We start from the raw sequence: 27,493 nt of genomic DNA on the forward strand, positions 1-27,493 counted from the left end.
GAGCTGTTAGGCCATTTAGGAGTAATTTATTCAGGCAATTGATTTAAAGGAAGTAAGGTAAAAATAGACTGAATAGGTATCTGATTCAAGGACTTTGAATTCATTAACTTAATACTTTCTTCAGGGATCCTTCTCGGTTGCTACCAGCTTCTGTTTGGAAAAATGGGAGTAATTTCCACCTTATTCCATTTCATCTCATTATACTTATTCCTCTGAGAAGTCCTTTTGCTGGGGATTCTCAACTGGATACTTTCAGCTACAAAGCCCAACTAAAAGACAATAAAAAAATATTGTCATGTTGTCTTTCCAAGACCTGGATCCAGGATAGACCTTCTGACTTATCAGATCTGATGATCTCAAACCATGGGGTATCATTGCATATTCAGAATACATATTTGCATAAGGAAATTCACAAATCAGAGAGTCTACACTCTCTACATTAGAGATACCCAGTTCTTTCTATTAAAATAAATCAATCACTAAACATTCATTATGTTTATCACATGCAAGGCACTGACCTAGGTGCTGGAGATGCAAAGATAAAAAAGAAAGTCTCTAGATATAGTTTACTTTTACAATCTGCATTCTATCAAGCAAACTGAATATTGTAGTATTTTTCCCCTTTTATTTTCTATCCAGCAGATCCTAAACCCTAAATCCTGTACTATGATCTGCAATAATGTATCTCCATGCTGTTTTCTATTTCTCTTCCATAAATTCTGCTTCTTTCCCCTTAGACTTTTCGTAGCCACTATGGGCATACCTCAGAGATAGTTCCAGTTCTGTTCCAGACCACCACAATAAAGCAAAGTTACAACAAAACAAGTAACACAAGTTTTTGGGTTGTTTTTTTTTTTTTTTTTTTTTTTTTTTTGGTTTCTCAGTTATGTTTATATCACAGTCTATTAAGCATGTCTATAAATAATGTACATGTCCTAATTTAAAAAAAGTTATTGCTTTTTAAAAAGCTAACCATCATCTGATCCATCAGGGAGTTGTAATATTTTTGCTGGTAGAAGGTCCTCCCTTAATGTTGATAGTTGGTGGTTGCTGAAGGTTAGGCTGGCTGTGGCAATTTCTTAAAATCAGACAGCAATGAAACTTGACCCATTGATTGACTCTTTCTTTCATTTGAACATTTAAATATCATTGTGGAGTTATTAATTGGCCTGATTTCAATATTGTTTTATTTCAGGGAATATAGGAAGGCCAGAAGAGAGATAGAGGAATAACCAGTTAGTAGAGAGCAGTCAAAATATATACAATATTTATCAGTTAAGTTTCTCCTTTCATATAGGCACAGTTTGTGGTGCTTCCAAACAATTACAATATTAGCATCAAAGATCACAGCTCACCATAAGAGATACAATAATAATGAAAAAAATCTGAACTATTGCGAAAACTACCAAAATGTGGCATAGAGACATGATATGAACATATTTTGATGGAAAAATGGCACTGATAGATTTGCTTGGGGTTGCTGCACACTTTCAATTTGTTTTAAAAAATGCAATATCTACAAAGTCCAATGCAGAAAAGCACAATAAAAGGAGATATGCCTGTACTCTCTTATTCCTTCCCCTATTATATTAATCTGCCAGATTAGCCTGATTACTGATTTGGTTTGAACTGCAAAGTTCTGGAAATAATTACATAAGAGCTTGACAAGATTAAAACTGTTTTCCAAAGGATACATAGAATCAAGTAGAAATGAGCAGTGACATGTTCGGCTTTTACTCCCCCTAAAAGGTAGGCCCATTCAAACTAGTTGGCCCCACGCCTCACCTTCCTATATTCTGATGCAAGCTATAGGTCTTACTAATATCAAAAGTCCATGGTAACAAAAATGATACTGCCCAATTCCCAAGCCACCCCAACACCCTCTAAGAATGAGAATTTTAAATTCTTCAAGAGGCAGACAGAAAAATGTTGACTACAGTGGGAAATTTTTCATCTAATTGAATTTCATTAAATTTTATTCCTGGGTTCCTTTCTAAAGGGGTGGAGGAAAAAAGGCTGAGTTTGTTTCCAGATGAAAGCCTCTTTGGCTGACTTGGTACAAGGCATCTGCAAAAGGCAGATGAAGGCAGTACCTGGGAAAAGCTAAGTTTTGGGAAATAGAAATCTAAGCATAAGATATAAGCATATGATCATACAAGCAATCCAGCATAATTTAATACAAAATTTTGGACTTGTGAGCGATTCAACTCAGGCATTCAGCTGTTATCCTTCACGACTGTTTTGGTTTGGAAAAGCAACTTTTTACAGCAACTAGATGTCAAAGAAACTCTAGGCCAGGTTTCTCCAGGCTGAATATAAGCAAATGTACTCAGTTCCTCTCAACTTCAAGATCTCTAAAAAAGTAAGATGCTGTGCCTGCTTTTTGAACGTGAACCTGCCTTTGTCTCTCCTTGAGTGAGACTCACAAGGAAATATGACCAGCTCATCACAGTCAGTTTGACATGGTTTTTTGGTTCACTTTCTATGTATCAGTTCTACCTCAGACAAACTGAGACCTAGGAAAGACCTCAGCTTAAAAAAGCTAAGGTCTCCTATTGCATCCAGGGCCATCTCCATCATCCTGATCCATATCTGCCACAGGACCCAGATAGTTCTGAAGGAGAAAATGAGACTGATAACTCGCACAGCCCTGCCTCACTTAAATCCAATTCACTTGCAAGTCAAGACATTGTCCTCCTTTCTTTGACACTGAAGGATGAACAACAATAACTAGTGCCAGTTCAATCTCCATCTGTCATACCACAATCAAGTACTGCAATCTACTGGGTCTCTGAAAGTTTATCCCTGAAGAGTTCTATACCCTGGGGCTTTGGGACATTTCCATTAGTTGAGGAGGTAAAAGGAGGGTTGACCTGACCAGGAATTCATGGTAGGTTGTAGGTTATCTCATACACCACAAATACAGATCCCACATCTGTAGGGGATGCACTCTCCTTTATCTCATATGCACATATCTATGTTTAAATCTAGTTTACAAGCCTCCACGGAATCATTGGATAGATTTTAGCAAGATCATAAACTAGGATAAGAAAAAAAAGTTATATCTTTTATTGTTCCCCTATCCTCTAAGTAAAACTTGGCACTTTTTTTCAATTATTCAAAATCATTATCCTAAATAAGGTCCACGGATTTCATCAGATGTCCAAAGAGGTCTATGACACCATAAAAGGTTTAAATATATATATTCTATGTTGTGGGCCACTTCATATCAAGGTCTTTTACAAAGTTCAGCAAACAAATTTCTTATAATATATTATATTTGGTCATGCATAAACATTCCTTTCTTTACCTCAAATCTCCCATAAAGGAGTATACTTTTTGCTCTTCTGTCACATACAAGACGGACTTAACAGTCATTTACAACCTTCATTCACTCATGTCTATAAGGTAAATATGCAATATGCAATAAGGCTAGGATTTATAGCTATTTTGAACTTAATGTTTATGCTCCCAATTAAAAAAACAGATGTCTCTAACAATGGGCTGGAGTTTTGGCTTCGCTATACTAAAAAAAAAAAAAAAAAAAAAAAAAAAAAAGTTCCTCTTTCTTAAGGAACTCCTTTTGTACTCTCATGACTTCCTCTTCCAAATAAAACACACCAAGCAACTTAAAGACAATATCAATCACAGAGTTTTAACAAAATTCATATTAAATATCCAACAAACGTAGTCTTCTAACAATTTTTTAGAACACACGAATCAGCAGGGGCTGAGTATGGTTTTCTCTCAGCGTTTCTGTTTGCAGAATGAGTAGCATGCCACAGACACACAGTTTTTGGGTTGTTCACGCCAAGGCCACTTCTCAAAACTCTGAAAAATAAAAATAAAAAGTAACTGCAAGTGTCAGTTCCTCCACATCCCACCACCTCACAGAGAATTCTGCTTCCCTCCTCTTCAAAAATTGATGTCCTTTTAGTTTCATTTCTTCTAAAACTGCAAAGAACTACAAATCCCAGAGGTCTCTGCAAAACATTTGTAAAACTTAGGTAGCTATATTTGCTCAGATTTTGTTTTTCTTCCAACACAATTCTCTCTCTCTCTCTCTCTCTCTCTCTCTCTCTGTTTTTATGGACCCTGAAATAGTTCTGCTTTTACAGATTTCATCACAAAAGCAAGGCTACACTTTATACAATTAAATCCAAAAGAAAATCCTACTGGATTTTTAAATACTTTTGGTGTTTGGTTAAAAAAAAAAACAACTTTATATTATTTCAATCCCAAATTTCTAAACTGTTAAATCAATTCCTATATAAATACTTCCTGGATTTAGACAAGGACAAGTTACCTTCCCAATTTCCACAGATTTTTTTTTTTTTTTTTTTTTTGGATTTCATACAATGGTTTTAAACCATTTTGGAATTGTGATAATTTGTTGTATTATTTTGTAACGTTTTCACATTTATCTTTCATCCTACCCTATCTTCCAAAAAGTTCTAGTTTTTTTTTAATTAAAATGAATTACAATTAACAATGTTTTGAGAATTTAGTAATAGTTATTTATGTGTGTCATGTAAAATAAGTATTTCCAGGTAGATTGATATAAAGGTGACATAGGTAGGTATCTCTGGAATCCAGCTCACTCCTCTCCAGGAGAGACTTTGAATTCCTCCTTGAAAGGGACAAAAAAAAAAGGACTGTGATTGGGAGTTTGGTCTTTTTTCTGACCTCTCTCCAAGAAGAATATTGGGCTAGATTTATAACTCTCTGCACTCTCAAATATTATTGATCTAGGAACATGATAAATTCCAAACAAATGTCATTTCCCAAGTTATTTTTAAGAGGGAGGATAATCCTTAATTTACCCTAATCCTCCCTCAACTCTTCTTAGATCAATTAACTTGTTCAAGTTCAGACAGATAATAAGAGTAAGAATTTGAACTCAGTTCTCTAACTTCCAATCCATTCTTTCTTCCACAAAATCAAGCTTCCTTCCAATTCCAACACTTGGTCTTTGACATTCCCTTTTTTTCCCCCAAAGCTTCCTTTTAGCTATAAATTCTCTATATATAGTATTAGCCACTAGATGGGGATATAATGAAACTTTCCATTTGTTGGACATATTTCCTGTCAAAAGAAACTGAAAGCAAAAATTGGCCAAGTTTTTCTTTCATTTCGGAAGTAGAACTGAACATTGAACCACAGCAGATCTAGCTATTCTAGTTATTTTCAAGAAGCCACAGGTGGAAGAAGAATCATCATGATCTAAAAGGTCAGTTTTGTAAAACAATGGTTCATTGATTTTGTTCAAGAGAATAACCAAGAAAAAATGAATTCGAAGGAACTGGGGGTTCTTAGCTAAGAGAGAAGAAAAAAGACATAAGGGAATATAATAGCTGGTTTTCAATTTAATTAACTTAAGTAACTAGCAAATGAAAGAAGACTTAAAATGTTATCTTGATCTCAGAAAGCAGAATAAGAAGTAAGGGATAGAAATTACAACATTTCGGACAAAAATAAAGAAAACTTCCTAATAATTAGCATTTCCAAAGTGGATTGAGCTGCCTTTGTCATGGGAGATTCTGGGAGAAGGTTAAATGACCACTTGGGGGGTTTTGTAGAGAGAAGTCCTGTCTTAGTGGCAGGTCAGAGTTTGAAAGTAAAAAAGGTATATTCCAAAGAAGGGGAAGCCAATCATGGAATGGATACCTAAAGATCAAATGCCTTCAGGAGAAATCGTTTTTAGTAAAGACCAGAAGGTAGATAGGAAGAGACAGATAAGGGGATAATAAGATAAGGGAGAATTTTTTAACAATGGGGGATGCTTCAAGATAAAAGAAGGGCTGCATAAGAACTACATTTATCCAGGAGTGAGGAAGTACTTCCATTTACTCTGACACTACAGCTGTTGGCCACTCCCAAGCTGCCACATTATGACATTTCTTATAGTCCTTTTGCCATTATCCTTGTTTTAAATACTGTGCAAAGACAGGGCTAAGGACTAACCTTTGGTAAAAAGAAATGTTCTCTGAATTGAAGAAGTTTAGGACAGAAGACAGTTCATACCAAAATAAGAATGATCTCTTTGCATGGTGACATTATAATCAGAATATTTTCCCCTATGCTCCCTGAATTTGTTTACTTCACTTTTAACATTGTCTGAAGTTCCTTCTCCCTTCCTTCTCTGGTTGTTCCCAATTAGTGGGACATTACAGTAATCTAACATTAGCAATTTTTAAATCTAATTTTATATTGTTCACCCATCTTATCTCTTGAGTAGAGAAGAAAACTCAAGTGAATTTATCTTTTTTCTCTTCTGTCTCTTAAATCTGGGCAGTCATCCTAACCAAAATTAATAATATTCTCACAGTGATTAGACAAAACAATTCAATATATGCATTCTTGATTTAGTTTCAATTTATTATATGCCAGTATTCCCATGCCCTTACTTCTTATCCAGCTTGTATATAAATTCTGACTATAATAATTGATTTTGCCAATGAAAAATCAGAATCACCCATACCTATCTGTGAAATGATGAGTACCATATCTCCTTCATATTCCTTTATTTCCCATAAATCCAGCTTTGTCAACTACTGGGCCCTCTTACCATAATTGCCTTTGCATTCTTATGGAATCACTTCCTTATAATGAAATTATAATAACTCATGTTTATAGAGCACTTTATGGTTAATAAAGCACTTTTCTCAGAAAAATCTTGTGAAGTAGTTCCCCCCATTTTATAGATTAACAAATTGAGGCTCAGAGAAGTTGGGTGATTTGCTCAAGATAACACAACTAGTGACCATCAGAACTCGAACTCAAACATACATCTTCTAACTCCAAATCCAGGACTATTTCCTTTACATAATATATACTATATAACTCCTGCACTATGCTTCTAATTAATACCACCACCTTTATCTATCTTGTGTCAATACATGGGTTGAGGAATGAGCTTAGATAAGTGGTTTTTTAAATACTTCTATTCACTTCAATACCCATCTTGGGCCATACTGGAGGATATCATATTAATGGTTCTTTAATTAGAACACATGATTGGTTAAATGAATTTTTGCGGGCAAGTGTTGGAAGCTAACCACCACATATAACACTAATTCTACAAGAAAATGTGTTCCAAGTTCCAAAGAGAAAATTTATAAATGAACTTTTACATCATAATATAAAATGAGAGTAGTCTATAGAGGTAAATACAATAAATAAATAGTAGTAAATAAACAGTAATAACAAGAGTGTAGATGGGGAAGAGTTAAAATCTATAATTTGGTCAAAGTAGAGAACTCCCAATAGATACTTGCTCCTCTGAAAAAGATCCATAATTCGATGTAATTTGTAAACTTGGAGAGTTGAGGATTCATTTCTTATTCAAGTTAATGATCCTCAGTTCCTTCAACTGATCCTCATATGACAAGAGCACAAGCTTTTCATAATAATGGGTTACCCTCCTCTGGAGGGCCTCATTTATCAATTGTGATTCCCATACCTGAACATAATACTCCAGCAAGTCTGATGAGAGTGCAGTAGTACTTCTTCCTGTTCAGTCATTTTCAGTTATGTCCGATTTTTCATGATCCATTTGGGTTTTCTTGACAGAGATACTAAAGTATAAGGTAAAAGCATTGTAGAAGTATAAAATAGATAATTCTGATTAATTTAAATTAAAATTTTCTCCTATAAATAAAACCTATGCAGCCAAGAATAGAAAGAATGTGGGAAAGGGTGGGGGGAACTTTTATAAACAATCTTTCAGACAGGATGTAATTGTGTTGGAATATTGCTAGGGTCTAAGAAATGATGAGTTGATTGATTTAGAAAAAGATGAAAAGACTTGGAAATATGAAAGATGTTATACACCTCCCCAGAAATAGATAACAAATAAAAACAAGCTTAGTATGGTCTTACATATGTGGGTATGAGTGTATATGTGTGTAAATTTCTGCATATTTATAGATAGATATATATGTATGTGTATAGATTTCTTTATATGTATATATATGTAATATTTATACACACGCTCCTAATTATAGCCTTTTGGGGAGATGGGGGAGGGAAGAAGGAAAATAAAGTGAAAAGTGGACAGAAGGAAACAAAGGAAAAACCTACAAGAAAACAAAGAAAAGCTGGACTGCTATGAAAACAATGTATGGTAAAGACACTGAAGTAATTTATCATTTTCTTCCCCAGTTCATTTTACTGATGAGGAAGCAAAAATAATTAGGATTATGTGACTTGACCAGGGTCCAACAGCTATTAAGTGTTTGAGGCCAGATTTGAATTCAGGAAATGAATCTTCCTGATGTCAGCCCTACTACTGTAATGCTATTTATCATCAACGGTACCATCTAGCTGAGGTCTACTTTAAGATTATATTATTCCTGTTAGAAGACTATATTATATAACTTCTTATTCCTAAAAGCTAATGCAGCCCAAAATTATATTAGACTTTAGGAGTATCATATATTCATTCTTCATATTGAATTTGTAATCTATCAAAAACCTCTAATTATTTTCAAACAAGCTATATCCAAGTATGCCCTCCCTATCTTGTACTTGTTACATTGATTTCTTGTACCAAAATAAATTTCATCTTATTAGATTTAGCCCCCTCAGTATAAACACTAAGCTTTTCATTGATTATTCTCAGCTTATTATATATATGTATACATATATATAAATGCTAGTAAGTCTTATATAATATATATGTTTATATTTTTTATAAAATTCAAAAATAAACTTAAGAAATTTCCACAGCAAAGATATTAGAGTTTTTGATATTTTTCACTTTGGAATTTTCCATGGATCAAAAATAGCTGAAAAGACAGATTAAAAAGCTTTACACTTTAAAGTTAAACCTGTCATTTAAAAATAAAAACTATTTTTTAAAAAGCATGGGATTTAGAATTTAAAGAACCTTAGAAATAAATTAATCTGAAACCCCTCATTTTATAAGTGAGGAAAAATGAAGGTCCAGACAAGTAAGGGGGCAAGGTGATACAATAGATAAACTGGACTTAGAATCAGGAATTTTTACTCTTCTGAGTTCAAATCTAGCCTCAGACATTTACTAGCTCTCTAGGGACATGCTCAAGTTCATACAGTTATTAAGAAGTATCAACAATTAGAAATCTTTTTTTGACTAAAAATTCAAACTAAAAAGATTTATTTGCATTCATATGATTTCCCAGTCTCATAAAATGTCTCATAATAAAAATTTAAATATCAGGGAACATCTTTAAAATCTTTCCTAGAAGAAAAGGATATATTTAGTGAGACATGATGTATCTGATACTCAATATGTTCTTTTTGTCTTCTTTTTTTTTTTCTCAACTCTTTAGGCTAAAAGATGCCTCTGAGATTAAAGAAAGAAATATCTGAAGAGGAATTCTATGAACATTTTTGCAACATAAAAACACCCCACCAAACTTTGCTCTGCTTTAGTCTGAAAGAAGATGACAAAACGCTTTGGAAATTATGGGGCCATGCTTATAATAACCCAGGCCAATATCACGCTGAAATCCTAGTTTTAAGGGAAATTGAAGACTATCTAATGGCAAATATTCTCAACGCTACAAAGTACACTATTACCTGGTTTCTTTCCTATAGTCCCTGCCATTGTTGCTGTGATGAAATAACCAATTTTTTAATGAAGTTTCAAATCAAAATTGAATTTAACATCAAAGCAGCAAGGCCATATTATTTTGACAATGATAAGAATCAGAAAGGTTTAAAAATACTGAAAAAACTGGGAGTCCTGATCAAGATGATGGACTTCACTGACTATGAAGAATGTTTGTACTTATTTGTGGATCCTTGTATGAAGTTTACTGCATGGCCAGATTTAGAAGTGCAAAGTATAGCCAATAAAATGATATTTCATCATTTATTCTCCAAGGTATATTTCACATTATGAGATAAGGGATATTTTTTGTGAATCAGGGAGCACTTTGATTTTAAAAACATTAAAATTGTCTGATTCACAAAACAACTCCAACAAATAAATGTCTAGTAGGTTACAGAGAGAGATCTTTGCAGATCTTTGTACTTTGTAGGTACAGGGAACGGGGTAAAAGGGAGAGACAAAAAGCATCTCTTACCTCCTGGGGCTCATCATCTAATAAAAAAGATTTCACACACACACACACACACACACACACACACACACACACACACATTTTTTCCAAACCTGTGATTTCATTAAAATGAGGAACTCCCATTGTGGAAACTTATTCTATTAGTATAGCTCATACACAGTTACTGAGGGAATGCTTTTGCTTTACTATGTATATTTGTTACAAGAAATTTTTTTCCTTTTCTTTTTATTCTTCACTGGGGTAAGGGATGAGGTGGGAAAGAGAGGAACTAGATTTCTATAATTTTTTTAATAGAGAAATGAGGCAGATATTACAGATGTGGAATGTTATATACACTTTAAATAAGATCATAGTATTGTTAGTTTTACTTAACTCTTATTTTGTTACAAGAGACATCTCATGAAGTAGAAGTAATCATAAATATATGTAATATAAAAACAAAACACAAAAGTAAAACTTTTTTTTTTGAAAAAAGGAAATTAAAACATATGGAGAAATATTAAAAGGCTTGGAATCAGATCAGAAAAGAGAAGACAAAGTAATGGCATATTTTTATAGAGTAGGATAATTAGCTATTCTTTGTTCCTTCAGTTGCTATGTTTTTAAATTATGCATATTTTCTTTTTTCTTTGTTTTCTTTTTTTGGGTGTGGGGGTGGTATGAGGCAATGAGGTTAAGTGCTTTTCCTAGAGTCACCCAGCTAGTGTCAATTGTGTGAGGTCACATTTGAACTCAGGTCCTCTTACCCCTAGGGCTGCTCAATCCACTGCAACACCTAGCATATTTTCTTAACAATTCTTAATTTTTTCTTTCCAGGAGGATGACAGATTAGATTATCATTCATTTCCAATTGATGATTCTTTTCCAGGTAAGTGTCAAAAAACTAACAATCCATAATGTATACAGAAGAAAATTTAAAAGAGAAAATGTGCCCTAATTATAATGGGAAGCTGCAATTCACTCAAGATTAAAATGGAATTTCCCCCAGATATGTATCTGATATATTTTTTTAAGATATATATCCTGTGTTCCAGAAGATAAATATATAGCAGTGGAGATTCCTAGAGAATGATAACAAATGAAATTGGCATGATATGTGAGGCTGGTAGAATTGTAAATACCTATTGAAAGTAAATATTTCTGATACTAACTATATAAGCAATGATGTCTCTTGTCTATAGCATCCCTTATATATTTGTAATCAATATGAATAATTCCATCCATTCCTGAAGAGTTTCAAGAGCACTAAAAACCAAAAAGTAGAATTATTCATGCAAAATGTCTTCTATAATTTAGGAAAGATGAGAGAGGAAGCATATGTATAACAATGACAATGGCTGAGATAAATAGGTGATTCTTTCTTTAAAGCTCATGCAAAAGGAAGTGGTAACATTTTCTTAGATACTTAAATTAATCTGTGTTTCATCTATGTGGCCATTTCCTCCAATGGTGAAGCTATAACTTTTTCATGTCTTCTTGCTCTAAGCAATTTTAGTCCATAATATTCTGCAATTCTCCCTAGAGCAAAGATTCTAATACTTGTGTGTGTGTGTGTGTTTATGTGTGTGTGTGTATGTGTGTGTGAGAAAGAGAGAGGGGGGGAAAGAGAGAGAGAGAGGGAGGGAGAGAGGGAAGGAGGGAAGGAGAGAGAGAGAGAAAAATATTGAGAAAGAGAGAAAAGGACTTTTTTGGCAGTGTGATAAAGCTTATGGAATAATTAAAACAATGGTCTATAATACATTAACTAAAATATGAAGGATTACAAAGGAAGTTAATTATATTGAAATCAAAAGCAAAGTCATGGACCCCCAGGTTATGAAATCCTGCCCTAAAGGATCCACCTTATATACTAGATGACTTTCTCTTAAACATTTCATATTTTAGGCATGTCATAGTGCATATCAATCATCTTTCATCTTCACTATGTGTTATATCTCCTTTCCAGTTGATATTTTTAAGCCATTTAATAGTATTATCCATTTTATAGTACTTTAATTTTGAAAAAAAAAACTTTACATACAATATCTCTTGATTTCATTTATGCTTCTTCCATTCAAGTTTGTAATTGGCTGTAGCCTTCTTAAACCTTTCCTGGATTTCCCTTTGATACACAGAAAATTTTAATGTTTTTAAAATCAAAGTGTTTCCTGATTCACATTCATATAGCCTCACTAGAGGACTTTAAATTATAGTACAGAAGTACTAAGTGGCCCATTAATGTATAAAACAATTAAAAAGACTCAAACTAAAAAACTGAAATCTTAACCCTATTTGTTAAAATCACTATGGAAGAAGTAGAACATTACTTAGTCTTTTTTTTTAATACTTATATTATTAAAACCAACCATTTGATTTAAATAGATTATGACTTTATTCAAGTCATTAGTGCCAGAAATAAAAGATAATAAAGTGTTTGAATTCCTACAAGCATATTAGAGTACATATATTTTGCATTTCATAGAAAGAACCCAAACCCCATCAACATATTCCTGTAGTAAGATTAATAACATACATAGGATCTCATTTAAGCTAACATTATTATCTTTCACAATAGTGGTATTTTCTATTTGTTCTCCCCACTATGGAAGGAAGGAAGGAAGGAAGGAAGGAAGGAAGGAAGGAAGGAAGGAAGGAAGGAAGGAAGGAAGGAAGGAAGGAAGGAAGGAAAGGAAGGAAAGGAAGGAAGGGAAGAAGAAAGGGAGGAAGAAAGGGAGGGAGGAAGGGAGAGAGGGAGAGAGGGAAAGAGGGAGGGAAAGAGGAAGGGAGGAAGGAAGGAAGGAAGGAAGGAAGGAAGGAAGGAAGGGAGAGAGGGAGGGAGGAAGGGAGGGAAGGAGGAAGAGAAAGACGGGAAGAGGGATGGAGGAAACAAGGAAAGAATTAAGCATTTATTAGGTACCTACTATGTGCCAGGCCTATACTAAGCACTTTCCAAATATTATCTCATTAGATCTCCCCAATAATTCTTCAAGATAGTATTCTTATTATCCTCATTTATTTGAATTTAAATATGGATAAAATGTCTCAGTAACACATGTATAAAACTTCTGTCATTGGAAATTCATGCCATTGGACATGGTACCTAAATACCAAATACCCTTTTGCTATTTAGGTAACAGAGTTCCCTTAGACTGAGTTAAAAACAGGACTGATTTATGAAGCATGAATTTTCTTTCTAAATAGAAAAGGGCTCTATGGTCATTCCAATGTGTTTACATTATAAATATGTTAGTTGTTTTGCTCAAAAAGTATGGTATTAAGTTAGAATCACACATGACTAGAAAATATTATGTTCAATTGTTCTAATTTTAAACAGGGAAGTTAGATGGTGCAGTGGGTAGAATACTGGATTTGCAGCCAGGAAAGTCCAACGCTTAAATCCACCTCAGACACTAATTATGTGATCCAGGACAAATCATCTCACATCTCACATCCTCATCTGCAAAATGGGAGTGATGATAATAGCACATACCTCTTAGGGTCATCATGAGAATAAAATGAGTACTTTGGAAACCATGAACCACTATATAAATACTAGCCTATAATAATAAAAATCAAAACTTTACTGAAGAGAATTGAAAAAATAGAGTGAAGGATATGAATAGGCTGCAGTCAGTTACTAACAATGACTTGAATAGAAGTGTAAATGAGATCAAAAAAAATTCAAAGGATAGCATTTTGTGAAAATAAACTAATAATAATAGTGAGAAGAAGAATATTGGAGTAGTGAATATTATTATCCTGCCACTAGTGTACACAGCTAAAGAAGGCCTGAATCTGTATGCAAAGTTGCCAATTAATGTTGTCTAATTTAGATTTTTTAAAAAATAATAATCTACCTTGTTCTCTACAAAGAAAGGAAAGGAAAACAAACCATGGTGATTTTCCTTAGGTCTCAGCCACCAACTAATTACACAGATATGGCCTAATGCTAAATGAATAAGAAATAGAAGAAACCTTTGTCTGGAAAAAATAATGTTAGCAATTCTTTTGTTCCTGATCTGTGTTTCATTGGTATAGGAAATTATCATTAAAACAAACAAACAAACAAACAAAAACTCTCCTTCTATCAATACAGATCTACAATCAGGGTTCAATTTATAGTCTATAGAGAGTTATCTGGGAGAACATTACACAGTTACATGTGTCAAAGGTAGGACTTGTCCACAATCTCTAAAGCTGATTCTCTCAATGCTTCCCCATGCTGCCTAATCATGGAGGAAGAGAAGTAGGAGAAATTAACCATGGAAAGAGCTAATTTCAAATTTTAAAAATGACAGCACATTGATAAGGCAATAGGGTACAATGGGAAGGATGGTGGATTTAGAGTCAGAAGACATGGATTTGAATCCCAGATCTGATGGTAACTGCCTAGGGGACCTGAGAAAAGTATTAAGCATATCTAGTCTGACCTGAAAAATGACCTGAAAATGTCCTCCCGGCTCTAAGTCTGTGATCCAATGAGAAGCAATAAATGAGAAGTAGAAGAGCAGAATTTTGGAACACAAAGATGAGCAATGATTGGCTAGATCAGTGTCTTGGGAAAGCCATAATGAACCAGTTAACTAAGAGGTATTTAACTGTGGCATATTTCAGTTTCTGTGAATTCTGCTTGCTATCTATCTGCCTTTGAAAGTATTACTAAAATCTATTTAAAACCATGATCAAACATCATATGTAATAGAGATAAGTTAGAATCATTCCCAGTAAGATCAGGGATGAAACAAGGTTGCCCACAATCACCATTACTATTCACTATTGTATTAGAAAGTTAGCTTTAGTAATAATAGAAGACAGTATCACTATAAAGCCACAGCCACCCAGAAAGGGACCCGTTTTCCTTCAGCCATAATATTGTTTGCTTCATTTTTTCAGCAAACAGCAGAAACTATTTTCAATCTAACAAGCATTTGTTAAGCAGCCTCTATATGCATGACATTGCTAGGCACCTGTCAGTTTTAAATTGCCCATCCTACAATAAAAGAAGCTGAGGAGAACCTGAGTCAATAGCACCTTATTAAAAGGTCCATAGTCTATCTAATGAAGTGGACCTCAGATCTCCCTCATGATCTGAAATGTTCCTGATCACTAGGACCTCATTTTTCTAGGATTCAATACCCAAATATACAAAAAATGGTAAAATACAGAATATCATTGGTTGATAGACCTTGATATTGGGGGCCAAGAATTTAGATGGGAAAGGCAAGAATCACCAGAGATCATCCAGGCTGGGTTTGGACAGAGAATTTGAATAAAACAGGATGGAAATATCTTTGTCAGCATTCTTGTGGCTGTACGAGTGGGCTTCATAACTGGCAAACAAACAGTGAACATTATATTAAACTTTGAGGCCTACTTTAAGAACCCATCTTATCTAATTATGTCTATATGATCTATGTAAAATATCAAACAGACTACTACTGATTGGAAGAAAGTACAAATTCAAACAAATCACTTCTTACATACCAAAGATTTTAAGACAAAAAGAAAAACTGCCTCTGCCTTCCTAGAGCTCACAATTAAGCTCCATGGGGACCCTTACACAGAACAAACATTATTTTAACTAAAAAGTAATTTAATTAATGGGAACTTAAACATCAATTTCCCAAAGACCCCTTTTTAGAAGCATTAGAGAAGGTTATTCCACCACCTACAGGAAATTTGAAGCTCACATTTGCACAAATATGGGGGGGGGGGGAAGGTTGTTAAATACAATCTATATCCTTTTCCCTCTGTTATCAAGGTAAAGTGGAAAGAACTCTCACCTGTTTACCTCTCGTAAGCACTACTCAGTCCTTATGTGTTGTGGCCTTATTTCCCCTTTAAAATTTCATTTTTGTTCATTTTCATTTGTTTTTAACTATATAAAAATGTTGAAAAGGAATGAAATTCACAATGATTTCCCCTAAACTCCTCACACCATTCGATGAGATATATTTTAATTAGGGTATATATTTTAATATTTATTAACTCCCTAAAACCTAGCATAGTGCTTGGAAAACAGTAGGTATTTAATACATGCTTGTTGATTAGGTGGTTATTGAAAAAATAAGCAATTATTGTAGTCCAGTTATTTTTCAATTATGTTTCATTCTTTAGGACCCCATTTGGAGTTTTCTTGGCAAGGTGGAGGCCATATAATGGTATTTTTACTATGTATGCTGTTATGTAGGCATATCAGAGTAGGGAGGCTGATATAGAGGTGTCTAGGGTGGGTGAGACTAGCGATATGGTTAGTATGTGAAGGGAGCCTAGGTTGTTTTTTGCCATTTCCTTTTCCAGCTCATTTTACAGATTAGGAAATTGAGGCAAACAGAATCAAATGACTTGACCAGAATCACACAGCTAATAAGTGTCTGAGGCCAGATTTAAATTCAAGAAAATGAGTTTTCCTGACACCAGGTTCAGCATTCTAGTTACCCCAAGTAATTATTCCCAGATTTAAATTATGAGGAATAAACCCTGTTATATTATTTTAAAATCAATTTCCTATTAGTAGAATTTCTCTTAGTGGGTGCTTTTAAATAAATTAGGTAGGAACCTGATTGTGTGTTAGATACACAATACCAAAACAAAGTCATCAGAAAGAACTGTTAAATGAAATTTCATTGCAAATGCCTGTCATTCCATAGATCCAAAGCGCTCTGAATAAGCTAGGTTTCATAATGTAATGTGATGTAGCAATCAGTAGTACTGGGAGATTTCAGTGACAATCCATTTCTGAGTAGTCATCAGATGAAATCTACCTGTTGTTATGATTTCTTTTAACATGATAACACCTACATCTATAAAAATTTGGGAAAAAATCCAGAATTTTTTAAAAAATGCTTTTAGAGAGGCTCAGAACTTAAAATTAAAAGCTACTGTTGGGGAAGGGGACATCGAGAGATAAAATTATTTCAGTTGCTTTTAAAAGCCCAGGAAAAATCTGATCTGACCTACCTTTCTTCTGAACGCCCTAAGCTATCTTTGAAATTGGGCCTATGCTGAGACCGCTGTGTCCTGAAAAACCCAGAGCTAACCAAGCCATCACCAAAATAGGTACCTATTCAGTCTCCTCCTCCCTCCACTCCCAACATACAGACAGGGCATTATGACACAGTTGAAAATGTAATGTGGTGTACTTGCCAAATGTAGAAGGACACAGGGTCCTTGACAGATTGATTTATTTAAATGTACTATACTAGAGCCAGTCTTAAACAAGTTAAGTAAGGGAAGTAGTTATGTACATGCCTCTCCTCCCAGAGAGTCACAGCAATGAAGAAATCTGAAATAGCCTCAACTTTCTGCCCTGGTAAGCCTCCTGCGACAGAGTAGGCTTCCATAGAAGCCTCTATTTCTGTATCAAGGTATCCATAGATACCTATTAGGAGAGATATATGCATTGTCAGAAAGGGTCACTGATACAGGTAGGATTTTTTTACATAAATATTTTTCTTTGTTCTAGCTGTGTGACTCTGGGAAAGTCACCCCAACTGCCTTAAAAAAAAAAAAAAAATATATATATATATATATATATATATACACACACACACACATACACACACACACACACATATATATGTGTGTGTGTGTGTATGTGTGTGTATAGTCACAAAGAAAGGGAAGATTATGAATGAGTATTGCTAAAAAGCACTTTAAAACAGGAAGAAAAAGTATTCATAAATGCAATTAAGAGCAAAAATAAGAGTATGACTCCAATGAGCATTCTGTCCTTAGGGGAATTTGCCTTACTCCCTTAATCACAATAAAAGGACATATAGACAGGAAGCAATCTTAAAGATTATTTAATCTAACCTACACCTGAAGAAACTGCCTCCCCCAAAAAATCAAATGATTTGCCCGAGGTTACACTACTAATTAATGACACAGCTAAGAATACTAGTTTGCATTCTTATAAAGTCTGTTTGTCTATCTATCTGTCTCTCTCCATCTTTTTATCTGGCCAACTGGCTCTTTTTCTCTTTTTTTTCCCTTTCTTTTTTTTGCTGAGGCCATTGGGGTTAAGTGACTCACCCAGGGTCACACAGCTAGTAAGAATTATGTGTCTGAGGCTGAATTTGAACTCATATCCTCCTGACTTTAGGGTCTATGCTCTATCCACTACACTATCTAGCTGCCTCTGGCTGTTTTTCTTTTTGCAACATAAACTTTCTCAAATTAGAAGGAAAAAAAAAGAACTGCTTCCCTTTCTATCTCCTTTTAACTATGCTCTTCCCAATGCAATAACTATAGTTTTGTTTTAACTTTATAACTAAAGGGGTGGAATAGAATAATGATCATTGTTGTATTCATAATAATTCAGATTTAAATTGTTATAAATATTTTTGTTAATATTAAGAACAAGTTGCAGCACCTATAAGTTATAAAATGCCTTGTCTCTCAGAAGAATTATGAATATTGACCATCTTGACTCAGCTATTATATCAAAGTTAGGATTCAATCAAAAAGTAAAAATTTCTTTAAGTACCTACTATGTGCCAGCCATTAAATTAGGCACTGAAGAAACAAAGTAAAATCAGTCCCTACCTTCGAGATGTTCATACTTTAATGAGGATAGAATCCCAATCTCCTGACTCCCAAATCTATTTTTTCCCTTTATGTTATTATGCTAAGGAAGATTATTCTAGAGTCTTTGTTAGAGAATATAACATACGTTAAATATGCCTACTCTGTGCCAGCCAGGAACTAGGGATACAAAGACTAAATGAAACAGCCCCTGCCCCCAAGAAGTTTACATTCTGCTTCCACCCACTTTGCAATCTATCCATATTGTTCTCACACGGGGTGCCCCACATTGGACTCTGTACTTTTGCACTAACCATGTGTATGATATATTTCTTCTTCATTTCCTCAGCCTCAGAGAACACTCGGCTTCCTTTAAGACAATAATAAAATGCTTTGTTGTTTCACTTATCTCAGTCACATCCAACACTTTCTGATCCCATTTGAGGCTTTCTTGGCAAAGTGGTTTGCCCTTTTCTTCTCTAGTTCAATTTACAGATGAGGAAACTGAGCCAAACAGTAATGGGCAATGACTTGCCTAAGTTCACACAGCTACAAAGTATCTAAGGACAGATTTTAACTTGCTGATTCCCAGTCCTGCTCTGTATCTACTATATGATAAAATGCTACTTTCTGCAGCCTTTCTGCCCACTTCCTCCAGCTGTCTATCCCTTTCCAACTAAAATTATCTTTCATCTCCTCTCTGTGTGAATTGTACATAACTATTTTAAAGTACATATTGTCTCCCCATTAATCCTTGAGGGCAACGACTTTTATTGTACTTTTTATTTTTTGCATTTTCTTTGTATACATAGTGCTTAGCATTAGGTCTAGCTTATAGCAACATTTATTAAATGTTTGTTGATTATTACCAAGGAAGATTATACATAAATTGGTACAAAATAAATTGCAGGGGCAAGGGCTAAACTACAGCCAGGAAGATGAGGAGAGACCCCTAGTGGTATGAGGTAGCACGTGAGCTAAGCTAGCGATTCTAAAAGGTAGAAAAGAAGGAACTCTAAAAAGCAAGAAGGAGGGCATTCTAGACTTTGGGGATAGCCTGTGCAAAAAGACATGGAAAGAGAAATCGAATATTCAACATAAGGAACAGGAAGAAACAAGTTAGGCTGAATTATAGAGATGCATGAAGAGAAAAAACATATAATAAGTTCAGAAGTTCCAAAAAGATATCATTGCAACATAAGATCACATGGAGTACAAACATGGCATTAAGAGTGAAGTTTCAAAAAAAAAAAAAAAAAAAAAAAAAAGGTAAAGTTTCAGTGAGACTTCTGAAGAGCAAAGAAAATAGTTGCTTTAATTTTGCCATTTAAATAATAAAAGATGGTAGTGATAAAACATGGTAGGTATTCCTTGGGAAAAGTTTAAATCAACAATATCCTTAAGTAGACATATATATATATGTGTGTGTACATATCCCCTTCCATAGAAAAGAACATGCTAAAGGAAGAAAAAAAATGTTGTATTTCTAAGAGTAGACTTCTGTCAAGGTGGGACGCAGAGGAGAGGGGGTTTCCCCCAGAAAGCAATAAGCCTTATTATCCTACCATGATGATTGCTCTCACCAGTTATTCATGCCCAATTAACCCAATGGCTTTACCGTATCCAGTTACAGAACACAAACATTAGGATTATCAGTATGAGCTAAAGAACTGTAACTTCTTGAGTCCTGAATGTCTGTCTCTACTTAATGATGCTGGAACTACAAAAAACAAATATTCTTTAGTAAGATGAAAGAAGATATATTTTCAATCATTCTTGCTTTTTGATGGTATGGGTAGTAATCTTATTTTGTCAGATTTTTATCATCTCTTTTTTAAAAATCTTAATTATGCATAACTTTAGAATCACAACCTGGTTCAAATACAAATTACTGAAACAGGTAATTAGATGGCACTTAGTAGTAGCCTAACTAAATTAGAATTAGGATTATATTTTATTTTATTTAAGCCTGAACAACAGACACTGGGCAATGTTAGAACACACACACAGACACACACACACACAAGCACACAAACACAAAATATTCCAATTTCAAGTTAAATCACAATACTTTAATGAACAGTGATCTTATCAATGTGGTCAGTCCTTTCAATGCCATACAACAGAGCCCATTCAAGCCCATATTTTCACATATTTTATATTACTTGGTTATGTCTTTCTATAAATATTCCAGAGGACACATCTGATTCTTGCTCCAATTCTTTGCACATTTCATATAAGCTTCTAGATGCTAAAGAAATAAACTATTAAAAATATTAAAATACTTTGTATGAGAAGAGGCCTAAAAGATTCTATCAAGGACTTATATATCCAGAAAAAAACCAACATGGTCATGTAGTAAAAGTAAGAGATGTGATGGATAATTTGCACGTCTAAGTTACTAAGTCAATGTTAACTAATTGATTTGTTCATTCTATTTTAATTCTTTTTAAAGAAGATAAATCTCCATCCATTTGTCTGGTTAAGTCAGTGGATTCAGTGATTGTTACTAATGGTTTATCTGGAACATTTTGCTCAGGGAAAGAAGTTCTGTTTGAAAAGAGCAAAACTTGATTTTGAATATGTTAAAATTTCACTTGAGAATATGGTCAAGATTCTAATCATTTTTTTAAAATTCTTTCTAGTTCACACTATCGCAGCATCTGATTTTGAAAGCCAAGTCTTGGTCGACAAGATTCCACCAGGAGATCCTAACAAGACACCAGATAAGAAAGATGAGTTATCAGACATAAGAACTCCACAAAAAACTTGTTTTCCCCAGAGAACAAGTGAACATGGGAAAGGAGTCAAAAGAAAACTCTTTTGAACAAGTGGAACCACATTTTTTTTTTTTTTTTTTTTTTTTTTACCATTTCTCCCCAAGCACTTATACAAACATGTCATTCAGTGTTTTTAAATCCATTTTATAATTTACTTGTAACTACATCATTTCCTCACTTGATTAATTATATGTAATGATTTATTTGAAATTGTGACAATCAAGGAGATCTAAACATTACAGAATTATGTAACCTTTAATATATACACTACTCAAACATTTTCTCTTTCAACTTATCATACTCCAACTCCTGCCCACCCATCCTGCTTATTCTTGGAATTAGTTTCTTTTTCTTGCATTTCCTATATGGTCCAGATAAGATTCCCAAGGCAATTGATTCTGGATACAATTCCCCTTCCTTGCATTTGCTTTAGGCTCTAATAGAATTAACATGAATCATAACGTGATTAAAAATTATAGCCTTATTTGAGAGATCCTATATAGTAATTTAGTACTGATTGCCTGATAATTTAGTAATGAATTTAATAATGACCACCTAAGATTAGGATGCTCTGCAGTGCTTTGCTTAAGACTGCATAACTCTGTAATGCTAGAAGCTGATTGCTGGGGGCTGTGACTTTTGCTAATTCATAATATTAAAAACTATATTAATATCTATACATTTTGCCATCCTCTTGCCATATCTTGAAAAGCAGTTCCAGTCTCTGACAAGGACAAGAAGAAATCTTATAGCATCAGACTCTGAATTCAACTATAACATTCCTGAAAGTTATAATAGTGCCTTATCTCCTGATATTTTTCCACTACGTGGGACACTTAGTTATCATCCAAAGTAGATTCTCTGAAGAGACTCAATGTTTGGGAATTCTGAGAACTAGACATAATTATGTTGATGTAAAACACATATGTTTCTTTTGAGTAATTTTGCCAATGAATATCTTTGATCAACCAAATAAATGGTGTGTTGACTTTTTTCTTTTAGCTCAAACCCAAACTTTGAGACAAAGTGCTACTGGATTGGTATAGTAGAAACGATTAGCATCTTATTAAACTTGTGAGACATAAAGAGAAATTATGTTTTGAAGATGTCATTTTTAAAACTTTTAAGGTTGATAATTTATATTTTTAATTTATAATTGTTGGATTAAAATTCAAATTTTTAGTTAATGTTCTATGCTTCAAATCAAAAAGATACCTTTTCTATTATTTCTGCAGTATAAAATTCTATATTATTATAATTTAGTTCAGAAGTTCTTAATCTTTTTTATGTCATACTCATTTCAAAGTCTGGTAAAGTCCATGAATTTTTTTCTCAGAAAAATGTTTTCATAGAGATAAAATAAAATACATATTTTTATAAAGGAAACCAATTACATTGAAATGCAATTATCAAAATATTTTTTAAAACTAGTTTGGAAACCACATGTTAATAACCTTTCTGATTACCATTGATTTTGAATGTTTTTTTCATTTCATTTAAGTAGTCACAGGTTGATGACCAAGGCATCATGAAGGTGAAAGTTATTCTCTACCTTAGAAACAAAAACATCTTGGAGAAAGCTCTTTTTCTGATTTAATAAATTTTAGGACAGTTTTTTTCATTTTTTTATTAAAGCTCTTTATTTTCAAAACATATGCATAGATAACTCTCAACATTCATCCTTCCAAAACTTTGTGTTCCAATTTTTTCCCTCCTTTCCCTTCCCTCCCCCAGATGGCAAGTTATCCAATAAATGTTAAACATGTGCAATTCTTCTATACATATTTCCACATTTATCATGCTCCACAAAAAAATCAGATTTAAAAGGCAAAAAAATGAGAAAGAAAACAAAATGCAAGCAAACAACAACAAAAAGAGTGAAAATTCTATGTATGATCCAAACTCGGTTCTTACAGTACTCTCTCTTGGTGCAGATCGCTCTCTTCATCACAAGACTATTGGAACTGTCCTGAATTATGTCATTGTTGAAAAGAGCCACATAGGACAATTTTTTTCAGATTTTTTCAAGACATTAAGCCCTCCTCTTAAACATTTACTCATTCAAGAATTTCTCAAAGTCAGTGTTGTGTAATTAAGTTAAAGAGGTAGAGACATAGATATATACAATACTACATATCATATATATATGCTATATTGTAATCTATTACATCCATAGATAAATACAGTGCTTTATTAGAAAAATTAATTGGAATCAAGGGTGTGATAGAGCCAATTCTAATTTGTCAAAGGTCATTGTTAAATTTTAAGTGTGAGGATTTATACTTCAGAAATCAGCAATCTCTACAAATCAAGATTTGATTTTTTTTGTTGTTGTTCATCATTTAAGTCATGTCTGACTTTTTGTGACCCCATTTGGAGTTTTCTTAGCAAACATACTGAGTGATTTGTCACTTCTTTCCCAACTCATTTTACAGATAAGGAATCTGAGGCAAAAGGTGTTAAGGGACTTGCCCAGAGTCACACAGCTAATAAATATCTGAGGTCAGATTTTAATTCAGATCCTCCTGACTCCAGGACCTAAACTTTATGGGTTCCATTTAGCTGACCTAAGGCTTGATTTATTGTTTTGCTATTTGTCCAAACTTTTCAGTCTTAATAAATCAGATTAAACAAAAATGTGTGTTCACACAATCCTCTCCCTTCAGCCCCAACACACATGAATGTACCCTAATTATTAAGTGTTTACTACCACATCTTTGTATTGCTTTATAAATATTGCTTGATCTAAGCAAGAGTGTAGGATAAAGTTACCATTAGACTGGAAGCCCAGTAGCCTATAGTTATAGGCTAATAATAATAATAATTGGATTTATATAGCACTTTAAAGTTTGTGTTCAGGTTGTGCTGACTTTTCATGACCTCATTTGGATTTTTTTTTTTTAACATACTGGAGTGGCTTACCATTCCCCCTGCTATAGATCATTTTACAGATGAGGAAACTAAGGCAAAGGGGGCTAACTGCAAATCTGAAGCCAGATTTGAACTCCAGAATGTGAGTCTTCCTGACTCCAGGCCCTGCTCTCTATCCACTATACCACCTAGCTGTTCCATTTTAACCCCTACAAAGTGCTTATGTATCTATTATCTTATTTCAGCCTTATAATACTCCTGGTTAAAGTTTCTTCAGAAAATCTATGAGTAGAAAAAGCTGCCCACTGGGGACCCAACTGACTACTTTCAGTTGGACAATGCTCACTTCCTTTCTTCCTTCACACAACCCTGCCTCACTTAAATATAATTCACTTGCAAGTTAAGACATTACCTTCCTGATATCATTGGTGCTCTTCGAAGATGAAGGACAAACAACAACAATTCTGATACATCATGGTATAGAAGAAGAAACTGAAGTCTTAAGATGTTTCCTGACTTACTTAAAATCAAGCAGTTGGCAAGTGTCAAAATTGGAATTCAAAACCTGTGTTCTCCATTTCCAAGACTAGTGTTCTTGCCATGATTTTTCATTGAATCTATTTATAGAGAAGTAGTCATTTTTTCATATTGAATCATAGATTTGGAGCTGGAAGGGACTTTAGATTTTTCTCTAGTCCAGCCTCCACATTTCATAAATGAGAAAATAAATAAGTTCACAAAAAATTAAGTGATTTGTCCAATACCATGCAGGAAATATGGAAGAAATAATTGCAAGCAATATTTACTCTTTCAAAATTCATAAAACATTTTGCACATAGAATTGTGTATTACAGATACTTCCCTCTTGTTCAGAAGACCATACATTAGGAGGAGCTACAAGGGACTTCACAATCAATAAATCCAACCCCCTCATTTTGCAGAAGGGGAAAGAAACTGAAGTTAAGAGAACAAAAGTGATTTACCCAGGATCAAGTAACACAGTGAGAGTGTTGGGAATCAGACATTTACTATCTGTACTTTTTCTAACTAACAAGTATCTAAGGCAAAATTCAAACCCAGATTTTTTTGTCTCTGAGTCCAATACTCTATCTGCTATCCAAAAAGGCTATAGCTTGGTTTATCCTTTACATCTGGACAGGATTCTCATGAGCACTTCCCTGGAAATGAACTGATGAAAACAGAACATTCTTAACATTTACCCACTTCTAACTCTAAAGAGATTTTATATTTATATTCCATCCAGAATCCCAGACCTATGGTCAGTGACCTATATTCCAACATCCATTAACTTTCTGTAGAGCCATAACTGTGGCAAGGTGACTCCCTAAATGCTTACATAAGGGTAAGAGAAAGGAAGTGCATCCTTCTGATAGTCATCCATCAATTCAATCCTCCCAAACTTGCTCCCTGTGGTGCTATAGCTTCTATTTCTTAATTCTTTCACTTGAGGAAGATTCAATTGAATATGGGCTGGAGGTGGACTTGAGTACACACAATAGGCTGACCTAATAATACATGAATATTTTACAGTTGATAGACTTACCACTAGCAAGAAATTTTATATGTATACCCCTTGGTGCCAATTAATAGCTTTCTCTTTAGATTCATCCTGTGACATTTTTAAGGAGCATAAACCTAGCTGGTCTTCCACTTGTAAATTCTTCCACTGATTTTATTCCAAGTATAAGATAATCTCTACAAGGTTTTTCTGTGTTTCCTTTATAAAAAAAAATACAGAAGTAGTATAGAAGAAGATATACTGTGACCCTAGAATCATAATTCTGGAGATGTTGCATAGTTTCCTATATGATCCAGATAAAGTGAGGGCTAAACAGTTATACTACTAACATGGAAGGAACAGAATTCTCCCTTTTAAGAAAAAAAAACTCAGAAATAGTCATTATATCTACAGCAACACATATTCACCAATACAACTACTTGAAAATTGATTAGATTCATTTAGCAATTAATCAACATTTATTTATTTAAACATAATATGTATATGTTTTCTATATGCTAGAAACTATACTAAGCAAAGAAGACATACAAAAACAAAAATTGTAGTAGCCTTTGCCCTCAAAAATCTTATATATTATACATAAAATATGTAATAGAATATAGCATATAATGAACATGTCTTTCTTTCCTACAAAACTTAAGAGACAGTCAAAAATCATAAAGTTAAGGTTTATTTTTTTAGGATGTGGGGACAGAAGAAGGAGAAATGTGTCAGATCTGGTATAGGGATTTGTTCAACTTCTACCAATGAGCAAAATATTTAAAGACTTTAAAGAGTTATCAGAGTTTTGAGAAGTTAAATAACTTATCCATGGTGACCCATCAAGAAGTATGATTTGAACTCTGGAATTTCTAACTCCAAGATTTACCCATTCTCCATTATATAACAGTTGTCCAAAAAAAAAAAAAAAAAAAAAAAAAAAAAAAAGAGAGAAGTCCCTTAATTTCTTGTACTAGAGGCATGAGGAAGACAAAGATATTTCTATGAAGACAAGTACTATGACTAAACACAACCAGACAAATCATACATACTAACTTTATCCATAAGAAAGACAAACTAATTATTAATTTTAAGATTTATTCAATGCATCTTTATTAAACACCTCTGATATGCAAAAGATTGTATTAATAACAATAATAATAAAGAGAACTTTTAATATTTTAAAAATTTTATTACAAAGTAAACATTCAAATAATAGGTCTGTGAGGAGAAATTATAGCTATTTGCTTGACTTTACAGAGTAGAAACAGGAGCTATTAGCAGATATTGCTAAGAGATACATTTATGCTTTATAGTAGGAAAAAATATTTCTAATAACTAGAGCTGTCAAAAAGTAAAATCACTTGCTTCAAAGAGGTAATGGGTTACCCTTCCATGAAGGCAACTCTCAAATTTCATGATTCTATGATCTCAAAAGATTTGAATGTTCCTTCCAATGATCTAGACTGCAATTTATCTACACCAGCTGCTCCTATGCAATTGTTGTCTACACTCTTTGGCTGTCCCATTGGATTGTGAGAGCTGGCTTATTGCTAAGCCCTCCCTGACAGAAGTGACTCCATATATGACCACTGATTGACCTGCCTATAGGTTGGGAAAATCCTGTATGTCTAACAACTAGTATGGTCATGGATTCATTGAAGCTTATGAATACTTAGCAAACTTCATTTAATTCATGTATGCAAGGTTATCAAATTATCAAATAATCACAATGTCCTTATGAATGA

General features: G+C 33.7%; 1 protein-coding gene across 1 annotated transcript; it reads left to right on the forward strand.

Annotated features, from left to right (window-relative positions):
• The first annotated feature begins 5,101 nt into the window (after positions 1 to 5,101).
• Positions 5,102 to 22,332, forward strand: LOC100914817 (single-stranded DNA cytosine deaminase). Its single transcript, XM_003765776.3, has 4 exons — positions 5,102 to 5,230; positions 9,315 to 9,871; positions 10,887 to 10,938; positions 21,221 to 22,332. Exons 2-4 carry the CDS (start codon positions 9,323 to 9,325, stop codon positions 21,400 to 21,402), a joined length of 783 nt encoding a protein of 260 aa, XP_003765824.1. The 5' UTR covers positions 5,102 to 5,230; positions 9,315 to 9,322; the 3' UTR covers positions 21,403 to 22,332.
• The last annotated feature ends 5,161 nt before the right edge of the window (positions 22,333 to 27,493 follow it).

Source organism: Sarcophilus harrisii, chromosome 3, assembly GCF_902635505.1.
Source record: "Sarcophilus harrisii chromosome 3, mSarHar1.11, whole genome shotgun sequence".
Taxonomy (NCBI): Eukaryota; Metazoa; Chordata; class Mammalia; order Dasyuromorphia; family Dasyuridae; genus Sarcophilus; species Sarcophilus harrisii.